The sequence below is a fragment of the Eretmochelys imbricata genome, chromosome 8 (genome assembly GCF_965152235.1).
Source record: "Eretmochelys imbricata isolate rEreImb1 chromosome 8, rEreImb1.hap1, whole genome shotgun sequence".
In the NCBI taxonomy this organism is placed as follows: Eukaryota; Metazoa; Chordata; order Testudines; family Cheloniidae; genus Eretmochelys; species Eretmochelys imbricata.
In genome coordinates, this window is record NC_135579.1 from 43,612,597 (window position 1) to 43,629,811 (window position 17,215).

The window sequence follows — 17,215 nt, forward strand, 5'->3', positions numbered from 1 at the left end:
AAAGTACTAGACAGCTGGCTTTTTGAAGTTACATTGAAACCTTTGTTTTGAGGAGGAAAGAGAGAGAAAGAATTATACAGACTTTGAAAACAGAGACAGGACAAATTTTAGGTCCCTTGACAGTACAGAGCATCAGCCTTCACCAGGACTTCCTACAAATGCAAGTTTGTGATAGGAGAATGAAAGGGACATTCAAGGTGTTAAAAGCTTCATATCAGATTATCCTTAGAACATAATTGTCATTCTGAACCAGTTACAGCAATGAGTAACAAAACCAAAGCCCCCATTTATTATAGCCGGGACTCCCCTGGGCCCACAAATGTCATTGAAACATGGAAGTCACAGACAGAAAACCACCTGTAGTTACCTAGTCCCATATTCATTAATAAAATGATCTGCAGATTTTCATTATAATTTTTGTCTTGTCTTGTCCTCATTTGTTCAGGTACAGGCAGCCGATCAGTTGTGTGGGAAAAGACTTCCATGATCTATTTCCACTATCTCAGAATGCCTATAACTTAGAACAAGAGGAATTCCCAGAGCTGTTTGATGCTGGAAGCTCAGCATCTAAAAATAGGCAATCCAGCATGCCAGTTAAAGATGAAAATATGTTAGAAACAGCCTCATTTTCTGTGGAATGTAGACCAGTATGTGTATAAGGACTTCTGAGCATCAGAATACAAAACATGATCTAGTACCACAGCATTACCTGTTTGTAGCTATCTGGTTGTCTAATGAGATCGGTTTCTGTGACAGAGAAATGACCGATGGTCTGGTCCATATGACAGCCACTAGTGTAAGAATGAATCTGAAACAGACAAAAGTAGATAAACAGATACAAATAAATATAAACAGACCAGGTCATTAATGACTGAAAATTGGTATTATCTGAAGGCTGCTTGCATGAAGTGAATGGTAGTCATGACCCAATTCCCAAAAGACAGGTGCACACACAACTGCCTCTTGCTGAATCGGCCCTGTTTGTGACAGTCTCATAGAAACCAAGGCTGAATGACCCTAAGGAGTGAACAACCTTCTTACTCATAAAATGGTCTCACTAGGTCAGCAGTGTTAGCCAGGTGGCATGTGGAAGTTTCCACTGTTGCTGCCTGGTCTAAAGTCAGAGGGTTTCGCTTCCCAAGATGTCTCAGGGTCTAATACTTTTACCCCACAACAGAATTCACCTAAAATATTTATAAAGCATAAAAAAAGTTATTAACACATTTACATGCATACCTGTTAGAGATATACACGATGTATAGCTTCTAATCTGTTCCCTTAATACAGAAAACGCCATTTAGGTGTATTAAATCTTTGCTGTAAATCATAACTAGCTCTTAACTGATGCTGCCAGAAACTTGCCCCAGCTGTTTTGATGATATCATCATCAATTACATGGGGAAGAATCTTCCCAAGTTAGTCAGGGGAACAATAAAAAGCAATTCCCCCTATTCAATGCTGATCCCTTTGTTACTGTAATAAGTGCAGCTGTCAGACAAGATACTAGTGCACATTTGTCATACAATCTTTCACATTTCATTAATATTTCTGTCCACATGACATGAAAATGTTAGTTGTTTTCTTCCCTTGTTCTAATATTACTATTATCATGCACTTAGGAATTGACAAATATTTTAAATTGATGATTAATTATCCTGTCTCCTTAAAACTTAACATAATTCTGGTATTTCTTTTTCAAAACTCACTTCTGGTGGCAATCTGGCACAACACACAGGTCTGTGCAGAAGTTTTTAAAAAAGAAACAGCTACAAATGCAGTTCTCTCACTCTAAATCATGTCACTGCTGCTTCCTTCCCTTTATTCAGTTCTAGACTCTCCGCCATCCTGATGTATTATGGCTCTGAATCCTTAGGCTTTCTGGAACTAGGATTCAGATCTGAGCTCTCGTCAGTCATAAGTCATGTCAAAGAGATCTTAGGACATAGTGACGTCAAGGACATCAGGGCCTTCAACCAAGCCAGAGTACTTGATTGGAATGGACATAACATTGGTGCCATTGTAAAGGGTCAAAGCATTTCCTTCATCGTGAAAGCCTAAAGACAGTTTTCCTGGGCTCTTGGGCAGAAGGGTACACAGATTAAACAGGACTTAGAAGAGCCTCTCCAAGAGGCATCACTAACAGGGCACACATTTTCCCAAAATAGACATTTTGCTGCCATAGCAGACCTGGTATTTCAACTCTGCCTTCTAGGCTAACACCTTCTTGGGAACGTAACGGACCAACAACACACACAGCCACAGAACAGGCTGAATCCCATAAGATGGCACAATGGCAGGCATTACATTTAAAATACACTACCATAAGCCTCCTTTAACAGACTATAACTCCATACTACTAAAGCCCAAAATCAGGCTGAAAGAAGGAAACAATTGCAAGAAAAATGAATTAATTAATGTTGGGGGACTCAGTCGTTTTTAAGCTGCTAGTGAAAAAAATGGGCTGGAGTGGCAAGAAAGTAGCTCTTCATATAACCGTGCGCCAAGGAGCGCTGCGCTTCAATTCAGGAGGTTCCAAACTCTCTGCTGAAAACACGTGGGAAGCCTGGGCTGCCACAGGAACTGCCAGACCAAATGAGGCCAGGTCCACCCAGCCCAGCCACCTAGGACAGTAGCTAGCACCACATTTCAGCAGAAGACACAAGAAATTCTGCAAACGCAGTTATGTAACAACTTGTCCCCAAGGGAAAGTTTCTTTGGTTGAAGCTGGTTCATGCTCTGAAGCATGAAGGTTTATAACCCTTTCCGTACGCTTCTTTTAAATATTTACTACTATAACTAAATGGTCTTGTGGTCTGGTCTGTATAAATGTCCCAACCTTTCTTGAATCCTGCTAAGCTTTTGACCTCAATAATTTGTGGTAAGAATTTCCACAGGCTAATTGTGCAGCATATGTGAAAAAGTATTTCCTTTCATCAGTTTTAAGAACGACTGAAGGTCTAGAAAAATCTGCCTTACAGTGATAGACCAAAGAAGCTCAGTCTATTTTGTTTATCCAAGAGAAGGGCAAGAGGGGACTTAATCATTATCAAGAAGAACCTACATGGAGAGAAAATATCTGACAATAGAGGGCTCTTTAATCAAAGAGACAAAGGCAGAACAAGGCCGGAAGCTGTGGTCGGAAGCTGAACCCAGTGGCCGGAAGCTGTGGTCGGAAGCTGAACCCAGTGGCCGGAAGCTGAACCCAGAAAAATTCAAACTAAAAATAAGGCATTTTTTTTAAAAAACAGTGAGGGTAATGAACCATTGGAATATTTACCTATGGATACAGTAGATTCTACATCATTTGAAGTCTTTAAATCTAGATTGGATGGATCCCTATAAAAGATGCTCTAGCTCATCCAGAAGTTATTGGGATTGAAGCAGGAATGGTCTGATGTAATTTCATAGCCTGTATTATACAGGAGGTCAGACTAGATTATCATACACATTATTAAGGGCAGAAGGGTTAACATTGCTCCTTTCAGTTTTGCTCATTTCTCTTTGTCTTTCTATTATGAGTAGAGCCCTAACAAATTCGCGGCCATGAAAAACGTGTCAAGGACCGTGAAATCTAATCTACAACCCCGCACCGGGCTCCAGCTGCTAGTCCTCCAGGGATGAGGAGAAAGGTGACTTCCTCCTTCCCTGCAGGGGCTGCTCCTGGGGCAGGTCACACTCACCTCTGGGATCTCCTCCAGCTGCAGGAAGCTCCACGGCTTCAGCTGTTGCCTCCCCCCACAGGGGAAGGCTGGGGGCTCCAGCTGTCACCTCTCCCAGCACACGAAGGCTGGGGGCTCCAGCTGTCATCCCCCCAATGGGGCAGGAGACTGCTAGGAAAATGGTACCTATGGTAACCCACCCCTCATACCCTGTGACCCTCACTTCTCCGCTTCTGTTGGCAGTGGCACTGGCTTTACAGCTGGGTCCCCAGCCACCAGCGTCCCTGTCTAGCTGCCCAGCTCTGAAGGCAGGGCCACTGCCAGCAGCAGAACAGAAGTAAGGGTGGCAATCCCACAACCCCCCTACAGTAGCCTTGTGACCTTCCCACCCTGCCCTTTTGGGTCAGGACCCCCACAGTTACACCACCATGAAATTTTAGATTATAAACATCTGAAAACATGAAACTGACTAATTTTTAAAACATTTGGTTGTGAAATTGACCAAAATGGACCCTGAATTTGGTAGGACCCTAATTATGAGATCCCACATTTCCTCTCTAAAGGTCTGTCTATACTGCACTCCAAAGTGTGTGACTGCAGCTCAGGTAGACAAATGCATGTTAGCTTTAATGTATCTAGCATGGATAAAAACAGCAAGGAAGCTGCAGCAGCATAGGGTTGAGTGCCAGGCATTCTAATTTACCAAGTTTATATCTTAACTTTCTCACACTGGTGTATAAATAGACATGGTTATATTATGAGCAGGTGCCCAATTTTATAAATCCATGATCAGACACCTCATTGAATTAACAGAATTTACCTCTGTGATCATAACTTGCCCCCTTCCAGTTCAGTAGCAATTTCTGTCCTAGCCTTTTACCAGATACAGAGATACCTAACAATACCAAATGGAGAATCATCATGTTTTCCTGAAATTCAGGAAAATTCTGATATTTCTTTTCACATACTTGTTCTGGCACAAAAACAAAAAAATTCAGTTTTAAAAACAATGCCGTATAAATTTACAATGGACACACTTAAAAAGTCCTTTCCTGCTTTAGCCATATTCTGGTTTCCAGCAATATTTCCTATACCCAACATGCAGAATACTGAGAGAACTACTAGTATCTCTAAAACCAGAACGAACTTAAAGTGCATACCCAGTGTCTGTTTAATGACACTCCAAACACAGAGACTAGCCTTCCAGAACCGGTTTGAGTTAACATACTGAAATCTGTAGAAAGTTGCCACCAGTTTACTAAAACTATAAATTATGATCAGCAGTAATAAATTCTGTTCCATATTCAAGATACATATCCTGATAAGTTACTAAACACAATGAGTAAATGCAATAATTATAATTTTGTAGAGCCATCATTCTGAAAATCTGTCAGTACAACAAAAAAACATTACACCCCTTTGCATGTGGTGTTTATGGTTTCATACCAGAACAGCAAGATCTCATATACAAATCATATTAGGTCAGCTGAATTTCCAAATGAAATACCTCAAAAACCTCAATCTTTTGATAGATGGCAGCTCATTTTAAATGATAAAAACTATATTAGTGCAATGGTATGGTATATTTCTGCATCCAGAGGGGCCAGGAAATATATAATAATGGTGCACACAGCAGCTGTAACTTGCCTCCTTTGTGCATATATAGTGTTTTCTGTGACCATGTGTTAACTACTAAGCATTAACATATGTGTAATGGAGCACTGTTACAAGGCATTTAGAACTTTATCTTTCAATTATCCAGAACACAGAGCACTGTTATTGCTACTCTGCACTTAATTCACACTGTAGTGACTAGGTATCAGAGCACACATAATATCATTAATGGTTATGCACTGAATACTAGGGCTCAAATCCATCCTTAGATGCATGCAGCTTTAATTGCAGCTCTGTAAAAACATCAGAGAGCAGAATTTGGCTTAACATCTTAAAAAAATATGTACTTCTATCCTCAGGGACCTTAGATTTATATCTGGCCCATTTACTTGTGAAATCATAGACCCATAGACTTTAAGGTCAGAAGGGACCATCATGATGATCTGGTCTGACCTCGTGCACATTGCAGGGCACAGAACCTTACCCACCCATTCCTATAATAGGCACAGAACCTCTGGCTGAGTTACTGAAGTCCTCAAATCATGATTGAAACACTTCAAGTTACAGAGAATCCACCATTTACACTAGTTTAAAACTACAAGCAACCCGTGCTCCATGCTGCAGAGGAAGGTGAAAAGCCCCCATGGTCTCCACCAATCTGACCCAGGGGAAAATTCCTTCCCAGCCCCAAAGATGGTGATCAGTTAGACCCTGAGCATGTGGGTGAAATAGACAACTGGGAAAGATTTCTCTGTAGTAACTCAGAGCCCTCCCTATCTAGTGTCCCATTACTGGCCATTGGAGATATTTGCTGCTACGAGTCGCAGATCACCCATATGCTATTGTAGCATCAGTTGTTTTACAGTCACCAGCTGTGCAGAGCCCTTTATGATGGTGAAAGAATTAGTTGGATTCTCTTCTGACTTGCATATCATCAAAACAATTATTCTCTTGAGACCCAAGCATAATCTCTGTTGGGGGTGGTGCTGTACAGTACAAAAAATAAAACAAAACGAAAAAAACAGCTTGATTTGCACATCCCAATTTGACCCTGCAGTTCCGGAGAGGGGGGAGGAGAGATGACAGTCCCACATCATGAAGATACCTTTGTAAGTGGCACCATTGTTGTGGACCTTAGTAGAGGCCAAGGACTTGAATCGGCCATGAATCACAAACTGCCCTCTTTTGTTCCAGGTCAGGATTGAGACACATTTAAAATGGGTAGTGTGTAGTAAAAGAGTTCTTCACTGCTGCACATGCAGAACCTAATCAATGCTACATGAAGGACTTCAGTCTCCAGGTTTTCAGTAAGCCATCTTCCTCTAGTGATACATTCATTTAAAAAACAAAACAAAAACTCATTAAAGTCTTATGGTTGTAGTGCCATATATAGTCATTAAAGCGGAGAAGGCATCTTCATTCAAATCCTCTTGTTCTGACTCTTAAGTACTTTCTGATAAAACTTTCCTTTGGGCTGCAATTTCTTGGGCTCATTTATAGGCTCAGAGACTTTATGGAGGTTCCCAGTGGCTCTATTTCAGTTATCCAAGCATATGAAAAAGGTCTTTCACTAGTGAAAGTATTTTGAGTAATTCTTTTTCCTTCCACGGCCATCAGTGCTCCCCACTGGGAGTTGCGGCTCTGAGACTTCCCTTCTACAGGCAATGATGCTCAAAGCTGTTGGCAAATTTCAAGTGAGCATGCAAAAATCAAGCTTAAAATGGAAAATAACCTGCAACCTTGACTTTGCAGTGGCTACTGCCTCTTTGTGATTTGGAATTGCTTTAGCTTTGCTGGTTTAATTCAGGCTTTCACTAGTATTTTAAGAAGGGGGAGGATTGTATTTAATTTTCTAATTGTTGCTACTTTTGAAGCTGAAGTTGTGTCCAACACTTTGAATAAAAACACTGAGAGGTGGACATCTTGCATTACATTTCTGTGTGTCTGTATGAGTAACCTGCACTTCTGTTCTTGCCAAGCAGCACCCAATTAGGAGGACATGAAGAACAAGCTCAGACATGTTCTGATAAATACACAGTGAACCTATCTTGGTGGGGAGAATGGTGAATATGCCAAGCTGCAAGGGAGAGCCAGTCAAAGATTATAACCTTGTGGTCATGGTACATAATCTATTGGTTTTCTCAGGATTTTGCATAGAGGGCTGCAGAGGGATATATTTATATTTACAGGGGTCTACATTTATCTAGATAAAACATTGCACAAAGCTACTGAACCAGTGTTAATTACAGACCTGGGATTTACTGGTAGGGCATTAATAATAAATAATTCCACTGTGCATCAGAAGAACTTTTACCTTATGCAAGAGTTTACATTGCTCCTGACTCTCAACGTGCAAACTCCGCCACTGGAACCGCAGCCTGCCATTTAACCACTGCAGATATCTGACATCCACTTCTCTTTTCAAACAAGGTTCAAGTGCTATTTCGGTCCTATCCTTCCAGCTGTTAGAGAGATTATCTTCACACTAAAAGCAGAAGATAGCAACAAAATGGTTTAAATCACTGTCTACATTTCCAAGTCATTAAGCAGTAAATAGCAGGCAGGATGAATAGGACAAACACCAGCCAAAAAAAATAATCAGCACCAGAAAAGAAAATAATCCCCTGAAAATTAACAGGACCTTTCTGAACCTATGGTGGGTATGCCCTAAACTAATAATATTTTGGAGGAAAGTAAAAAGAATTTTGAAGGTAACTAAAGACAGGCTACCCACAGAACACATAGTGATTCTACTAGGTTACAGCCTTAGAGGCCCAGCTAAGGTGAGCTTGGCTGAAGTAGAATTAGAGGCCCACAAACCTTAACCCTTAAGTCACTGCCTCATCCTTTTATCCAGAGTGACTCTACTGCCCTGACATAGACTGCCTCGTGCCTGTATCCTGAATGACCAAGGGGTGATTTTAGTGGAAACGAGATTTTTATCATTTTCCAACTTGCACCAAAATCAACAGGCTTCTGCCAACTGAAACGTAGAACATGTCCTGAAATTGACCATATTACATAAAGACCAAAAGAGAAACGCTATCAAGTTCTGTGTAAAGCCTCACTTCGCTCTGCTAAAAATACTATCAGGCAAAAACGAAGTACTTGCATGGTTCCTACTTGACAGGCTGATTGTCCCTTCCTCCCTGTCTCCAAGGCAGAAGTTTTCACATGAAAACCAAAGAAATCACATTTAACTGCATGCAAGGAAACAACCCAATTCTCCAGAATAGCACAGCGCATTCCTATAAGAAAAATTCTTTGGAAGAAAAAGCTTTCTCCATCCAAAATTTGTATGCAGTGTAGTTATTCAGTATCTTGAGCAACAGGAAAACCAGAAAGAAATCAATTATCTTCTGTCTTATGGTCAGTGTGGCAACCACCTGATTAAGTATTGCACCCTGATGTCAGCCCAGACAGCTAGAGGAGCTGAGTCAGTGACCTCACAAAGGGACTTGTGTCTTGCCCTTCTCAGCCCTTGCAGGCAAGTTCAGCATCTTCTCCCAGCTCTGTTTTGCCTTCTACCAAAAGAAAAGGAGGCAGCATCTAACAGAAGATTATTTCAATCCATCAACCTCTGTGTTCTGGATCCTGTATGCTCCCCATTGTTCCACCTCTACCATACGTTGAAAGAAAAGTTGAAGTCTCAGCTTTACCAGGAGGAGTATTAGCTAGTGACCCTGGGATCCTGAATGCTCCCTTCACCTGGAGAAGTGGGTCAAATTTTGAATCTGACTATTCACTTCCTACAGTTTCTTTCTGCAAGGGAAGTTGGCTGCACTCAATATTTCCCTCACCCTTGCTTTGTAAATTAGCAAGGATCAGAACCACTTGTTAGGGGGTTTATTCCTTCACCTGCTCACTTCCCTGGTCCTTCTCACATGAACAGAGAGCAACAATACCCGAAGTCCAAAGGTGCAAACAATTCAATGTTTATTGGGGTGAACTTCCAGCAAGCATGATTCCAGTTTCCTTCCTTAGTGTCCCCCTTCCCAGCTCTGACACCACAGAGCCTGGCCTGTGTCCCTGTTCCCATTCCCCCCCTTAGCAAAACATGATTCCAATTCCCCCACCCCCATTTCCTGTTCCCATTCCCCCTCCTTACTTCCTGATTGACTGCAGACTATATAGTAAAACTTGAGTTCTGCTTAGCTATACCATAACCAATTATTTTACTGAAATTTAACTAACCAATCCTAACATATTGTAACATGATTATTTAACCAATTATATCCCACCACCTTAATTGGTTTACACCAAGCAAAATGAATTATACAGCAGACAAACAATCACAGAACCAGACAGAGATTATACAGACACACAATAGGGAAATGGGGACTACAGTGGTAGAACAAAGAAATGAGGATTTCACATCCCAGCTATTGATAAGTGAGCTCTTGCTATACAGGATGCTATCAAACTAAGTTTTCTTTAAATCTTCTAGGCTCTTCCCTTTCTCTGGAGGGGATAGGAATACAATCCTGTCTTGATAATGCCTAACAGCCCAACAGCACCATATTTTAATGTGACTAGTTTGGAATATAAGGATGTGACCACACGCTTCCCAGCTTATGGCTGCCTCTTCTATTTAGCCAAAGGCCTTAGCTTAAGAACGGGGCCTCAGACTGTCACATTCAGAGAAGACCCTTACACAGGCAGACAGTGATTTTGATTCCTTTCTTTTATACTTCTATAATTAGCTAAATGATAAACATATACCTAAATTCTTAAAGTATAGGCCTTTACAGGCAGGCCTGCATATCTATACCCTAACACCACTGTCAAGGTTCCTTCCCCACTCTGAACTCTAGGGTACAGATGTGGGGACCTGCATGAAAACCTCCTAAGCTTACTTTGACCAGCTTAGGTTAAAACTTCCCCAAGATACAAACTATTTTACCCTTTGCCCTTGGACTTCCACTGCCACCACCAAACATCTGACTGGGTTTATTTTATTAGGAAAGAGCCCAGAATTCTCCCAACCCTTGCACCCCACTTCCTAGGGAAGGTTTGGTAAAAATCCTCACCAATGTGCATAGGTGACCATAGACCCAAACCCTTGGATCTTAAGAACAATGAAAAAAGCATTCAGTTCTTACAAGAAGAATTTTAATAGAAGAAACAGTAAAAAGAATCACCTCTGTAAAATCAGGATTACCCTTACAGGGTAATTAGATTCAAAACATAGAGAATCCCTCTAGGCAAAACCTTAAGTTACAAAAAAGACACAAAGACAGGAATATCCATTCTATTCTGCACAGCTTATTTTCTCAGCCATTTAAAGAAATCATAATCTAACGCATATCTAGCTAGATTACTTACTAAATTCTAAGACTCCATTCCTGTTCTGTCCCCGGCAAAAGCATCACACAGACAGACTCTTTGTTTCTCCCTCCCTCCAGCTTTTGAAAGTAGCTTGTCTCCTCATTGGTCATTTTGGTCAGGTGCCAGTGAGGTTATCCTAGCTTCTTAACCCTTTACAGGTGAAAGGGTTTTTCCTCTGGCCAGGAGGGATTTAAAGGTGTTTACCCTTCCCTTTATATTTATGACAACCACTAACAGACCCATTAAGGTTTATTTAAAAAACAAAGCTACAAGCAGAAACAATCTGATGGATGTGTTTGCCCAGCCCTTTCCTCCCCAGGTAATCCCTCTTAAAGGAACAGAGTCCACAACCTGAAAAAGGCTCGAAAAGAAGAGGGGGAAATGGTGAGACACCACTCTGATTTCCTCTCCACTCCAGCCTCAGCCTGGAAAGGTGCAAGAGGAGAAAACAAGATGACCTTGACTACAACTGACAGAAATGTGAGAAATTAGAGCGCCACTAGCCATTTTCCAGAAGCAGTTGAGTTGGCTGTCTCTCCATGCTCCCCCTTTGCATAGCCTCCCTGATGTGTGTGTGTTTGGGGGCGGGGTGGGAAGAGGAGAAGCTGCAGCGGTTTCTTTAGCCCCATTATTTTCCCTTCAAACCCACTTCCATCAAAAGTTCTACCACCACAGGAGACAATGTTGCCACATGTGCTCCATGTGGGTATGATAATTCTGCCACCTACCCCTTGCTGCAGGGCTCCCTGTGATTACTCTGCTACTGTGTGGGAAGATTCTGCTGCCCCTGCCTCCCTCGTGCAGATGAGGACTGTGCCACACGTCCATGAGATCTTTCTGACTCATTTCAACCAACACAACTGTAGCATGCAAATTAACTAGGGAGGAACGATGATTGATTATCTCTGATGTCACAATTACAATGCTTAAGATTAAGACCTGAGCTTTTGACATGGCATGGACTAATAGTATAATTAGATACAATAATCATTAATAATTAAGCTTAATTACAACAAATTCTTCAAAGGAGTAATGAAGATGTGTGCATGTGAGAATATTTGGGCCTTCAGAAACTGTGGTTCTGCACCTGACGAGAGCCTCACCCCCTATCCCCGCAAACAGTATCACCCCAAGGTAAGTTTCTTTATAGGGGGCCATTTTAAAGGGTTTTCTCTGCTGAAGTTAAGACCCCATTTTGAGAAAGCACTTAAGCAGGTGCTTATATCCCACTGACTCCAATGAAATTTAAGCACATGTGCTTTCCTGAATCAGAGCCTTCACTGTTAACAAGTAACATCTTATAAAAAAAATTCAACTGGTCCATGAAGGGTGAATGTATTTTCAATTTCAGGCCTAAATTAAAACTGTAAATTGTAAAATAAAGAGATTTTAGTCCTTTCTTAAATATAAATTTCAACACAACCTTGACAGGTGAATTAACCACAATGCACGTTTAACTTAACCTCAGCTACTAAGATGCCCCCGTAATACTGTACAGGTGTATATTTATTAATGAAAATGAAAAAAGGTGGTCTGACTGCAGGGCAACCTACAAGACCTACTGTGAGTCTTTCCCCTGTTCTCTGGTTCAACTATAAGTGCTTACTATGGAAACAGACAGACATCCTCATTTTGCCAATAAGGAAATGCAGTCACCTTCCCTGGATCCCACTTGTCCAGAAGTTCAAGGCTGTTGCCTCTTTAGATAAGTTTACCAAGAGTTATTTAGTAAACAGAACAGCTGCCTATGGCTCACATGGTTTTGCAACATTAGCAGAGGCTACTGAACTATGAAATTGTGTAAAAACAGCAGTGCAGTTCATAAACTTGACAACGCAAACAATTAGCTTGGGGAAAACCCATAGCTGTATATAACATATTAAAGCATCAAATGTATATGCTGCCAAGGAGCTATATCCTCAAACTCAGTGGGTTACAAACACTTATACTAGATTCTGCCTTCCCTGTTATTTACTGTTCAAGTCTTTACAAAGGACTTGTATTAGAGATTTCAGAACACCATTCATGATGCTCCCAAGAGGTTTACCTCAGAAAAGAACAGTATTAGATTTAATTGCCTTGCAAGTCCAGTGACAGAAACACCACCTGGAGCTAAATGTTATTGTAGCAACTTGTTTTATTAATATTAAAATAAGAAAGCCATTGCATTTTTCAACAGAAGCTTTCTATTCCTAGTATTTATTTCACACCTACTTTATGAAACGTCTAGGCCTGCTATGGAATATGTAGCCTGACATAAGTAAACAAGAAAAGGAAGAGAGCCCTTGGATATTAGACTGTGATCTCAATTTCAGTCCCATCTCTAATATCTAGGGTTATTTACTGCTCTCTCACAGACAGAAATCACTAAAATGCTGACCCCAGCTAAAGCCTTTGCTTCTAATATCACTTTGCATTTATCTAATTCTATCTAGCAATAGGCATTCATGCAAATTCAGTACTGTATGCTGAATGGGCAGAGCATTCTGTCAGCAACACAGAAAACATAGCAACGGCAGCCACTGAGCACTCAAACTATCCTTCCCCAAGCGGAACTGCACTAAAATAGCTACAGGGAAACTTCCCTTCAATCACATATCAGAAAAGCTCTTTCCCAATAAAATGAAGTGTTTGATAGAATGAACATTTCTCTTTACTTACTCTGATGGATGCTCAGGGAAAAAAAGACTCATTCACCCAAACTATGGAATGGTGCCGCCTGTGTACAGCAACGAAGTTGCATCAAAGCACGTCAATCCGCTCACCAGAGCTTTTAAGTCTTCTCTAATTGACCAATACAGCATTTGTCTAATCCTTGTATACTAGACTATCTTGAAATAACTGGGATGCCTGTGATGAGGGCAACTGTCCAACAGAATCTCAAATGAGGTCCTTAGTCTCACCCTCATTTAATATTACACTTCTGGAACAACATCTGCCTCAAAACTGGAAGGTGTTGTTACAGGACCTCGCAGTCTATTTATTGGTGGGTTCACAAACATACACAACCCTGTAAAAATGACAACCGGCACTTGTTCATTAAACAAAAGATCCCCATCTGTGTCCTGCTGTAAGCAGCTCACCTCCTGTTACTGGAAGGGCTATTCTATTCACACTCACAGAGATATAACGCAGGCCCTCTCAGGATTACTTTCTGCACCAGAGACACTTCCCATATGAAAGGAACCAGGCCCCTTTTAGAGCTCTCTGGATGCCAAGGAAGATTTATAGTGACTTGGCTGGATCTAAATATATTTTGTGCCCGCACAACACAGCATTAAACCCGTCAGTAACCACAGGCAGATAACAGCATGTCACCCCAGGCACAAGTCTAGAGAGTCTTTGAATCAGGACCTCCATTTTCTTTGTAGCTAAAAAAAAAAAAAAAAAAAATCTTTACAATGATAAAAACATAAGCCACCTCAAAAGCTGGAGATGCCCTAATGCTTTAAACCACCTTAAATGTTTACAGCAGCATAAGCACTTAAACTGGCAACAAAGTACAGTGTCACTTATGAAACAACTTCAGCCATCTTTAGTCCTTAAAAATGACTGGTGACTACTGATGCGTTGAAAGGTGACCACTGAAATAGATGCATATTTAGATTATTGCTCATGCATGTACTTAGTACTAATGAACACTCACAGTTAATGACTTTGCTGTGCCCATGCACAGTAACCAATTATTAATTGGCCTAGCTGATATCCAACTGAACTGTTTTCACATGTTGCCATGGAAATTTTTCTCAATCAGAATGATTTACATGCCAACGTTTTGAAGTTCAGCCATTCAAGTTTCACAGGAACGTGTGTGACAATTATTTTAAACGGGAAACATTTTTTCCCTCCACTGTCCCTCTGCTCAAAAATGAATTTTGCTGTTACACCTCCCTTCCCCACCAAAAAAACCCTCACCACACCATTGGGAAGAGACAAAGCAGTCCCCTTTGTTCTATGGAAAATCAAAGAACAGTGGTGTTACTAGAGCAGGCTAAAAGGGAAATAAAACAACAAGGCCTTCAATTATATAAATTGTTCATCACAGAACAAAAATGTACATTTCAACATGGACAAATATATTTGCAGATAGGAAGTAATACGCAATATGGGAAGTGTTTCTTAGTGCTAATTATTCAAGGTGGGGTGCTAAGAAATTGGTGCCCTGTCCCTGAGGTGTAGGACTCTGGAATTGTCATGCCCGTTATCTACACCTTGTCCCAGTGGGCCCCCTAATCAAATGCTGCCCAACATCCAACTCTGCATTACCTTTATTTTTCACACTGGAAATTGTTGCAAGATACAACAGATTCAGGGAGATCCCAAGGGACTCGAGGTAATCTGCCTTACAATACACTGTTGTCTGCAGCACTGCACAGAAACCTCTGCATTGTATGGCAGCATCACATTTTCCTGTATTTTTCCTTACCTTTCTAATTCACAGATACTACATCTTCACGTTTCCACAGCTTTTCCATCAATAAACCTACTGTGTTGGTAAAATGGCATATTCTTCAACCTCATCTTTTATAAGCAATGGGAAATTCAAAGACCTCTGCTCTCCGCATTGCTGTAAAAACAAGGCTGAGATGCTCTTTTGTGACTGTGAGCTGCCATCTGTTGGTGAGTTAAGGAATCCAAGGATAGATGCCTCGTTGTTTGCTACCGGCTTTACACAGTAAAGGTGCAGAATTCATCCAAAGGTGAACTTTCTGCTCCCATGTACATACACAAACAACTAGCTACCTTCTTCAGATACCACCAGGGTGAATTAAAAAAATCTGATTTTTTTGATAAAATGCTTTTTGATGAAAAACCTACCTAAACATAGTTTTAATTAAAACAGCTCAAAGACATCTCATCATGGAATAGGGATTATAAATTCTAATTCTATAGTATGAGACAATATATTAATGTAATGTTTAAGAAAAGTTTTGTAAAGTTTTCCAACCATTCATGGATTAGGGACTCAATCTTATGGGATTCCAGGGGCTTCTGCATAAATTATTTAGGTTGATCTTTCTATCTATCCAATGAGACTCAGTGCTCAGTCTAGAAGATACCATCAGAGATGCTTAGTTTTGCAATTCTCAAACTGGATTGATGTCTCCAGAGATAACATGCTTGTTAACAGCAAAAATGTTTCTAAATAAATCAATAAATATATAGAGGTGAGAAATAACAGACCTTAACCCTATTGTCCCTCTGCAAATTTGTGTACAGTCAATCCCTTACCTCTCTCTAAAAGTTCAAAGTTTCAAAAAGTTCAATGAATAGAAGATTGTTGGGGGTGGAATAGATCTGGACAAGGAGAAGAAGTCTAGAGATAAATGCGAGAAGGGAGAGACAGGCAGTAGAAACAAAAGTGAAACTGTTTGAGCAGCATATTCCAGAAGTCTTGAGGCCTTTCTGAGTGTAGCCTTCATTGATTTGAGATCTACCATACCATTCTTTCACTAGAAGGGAAATCCTATAATGGCAGCAGGCCATAAAAGAGACCCAGTTGGGGAACATTTTAATGAAGTTCCTCTACCTGTGGGTAGAGGAAACAGTGCAACGAAGAAATGCAAGGCCTGGTTTCCCTGAATGAAACAACATCATGAGAAGTATTCCTTCGCAGTAGGAAGCTGCTTTGAAGATGATGAAAGGAACATGTCTGAACATGCAGGATCTTCAGGTTGGTAAACTTTTTTATTTCATATTTCTTTCTTAAAGAACTGTCTGTCTTCCTTCTGGACTATTCTTGAATTCTCATATTTCAGCAAAAAATATAGTTGTTACTCTATGATACTATCATTTTAGATGCAGTTGTAATAAAAAATAAAGAGCTGAAATAGGCAGATTTCCTTTTACAATTTCACCTTTAAAGTATTACTGAGTGTCAGTGAATGCAATTGGTAAAACTAAATGAGCAGTAAGTTAATAATAATTGACTAACTGCATCGACTTATTTTGTTCAGGAGAATCCATCCTTAACATACAGGATTCTGAAGACAATCCACCTTCAAGATCACGGTCATTTTCTACAGTTTCAGAGTTCTCTGCTAATGATAGTGTTTCAGTCACATCATTTATGTCACATAACCACAGTATATGACCTGTAGCAAAAAGAAAAAAAATCTCCATCATCCAGAAACAACCATAGTTAAGTTTGTGATAAGAACCAGCAGATTACAAAAAGAGGTAATTGATGAAAAAATTTCCCCGTTTGTTTATGCAACAAACTCTCCTTTCCGTACGATTGAGAACCCACACTTCATTAACATGGTTCAGTCATTAAGACCAGGATACAGTCCACCCAACAGAGTAGATGTTGCAGGCAAATTGCTGGATAAAGTGTATGAAAGAGAAAGTGAGCATTGTGCAAAAGGACTAGAGGGTGAAATTGTTAACCTGAGTCTTGATGGGTGAAGCAATCTCCACAATAATCCTGTTATATGTGCTTGTGTGACAACAGAAGAAGGGAATGTCTTCCTTACAGAAACAATTGCTATATCAGGAAATGCACACACAGCAGAATACTTATAAGAAGTAGCAGTAAAAGCTATAACAAACTGTGAAAACAAATTCAAAGGTCTAGTAGGCAGCTTGGTCACAGACAATGCTGCAAATGTATC

At 40.5% G+C, this 17,215-nt stretch overlaps 1 protein-coding gene across 3 annotated transcripts in view; it reads right to left on the minus strand.

The window, feature by feature from the left end:
- The window catches only part of TEDC1 (tubulin epsilon and delta complex 1), a 159,574-nt gene that overhangs the window by 106,998 nt on the left and 35,361 nt on the right, over positions 1 to 17,215 (minus strand). For 2 of the 3 annotated variants that reach the window (XM_077823924.1, XM_077823923.1), the window contains exons 4-5: positions 7,588 to 7,758; positions 710 to 808 (exon numbers count right to left, since the gene is read on the minus strand). In XM_077823924.1, coding sequence (XP_077680050.1) covers positions 710 to 808; positions 7,588 to 7,758 — 270 coding nt within the window. The remainder of the gene's footprint in view (positions 1 to 709; positions 809 to 7,587; positions 7,759 to 17,215) is intronic. The other variant, XM_077823925.1, reaches the window with a different exon arrangement.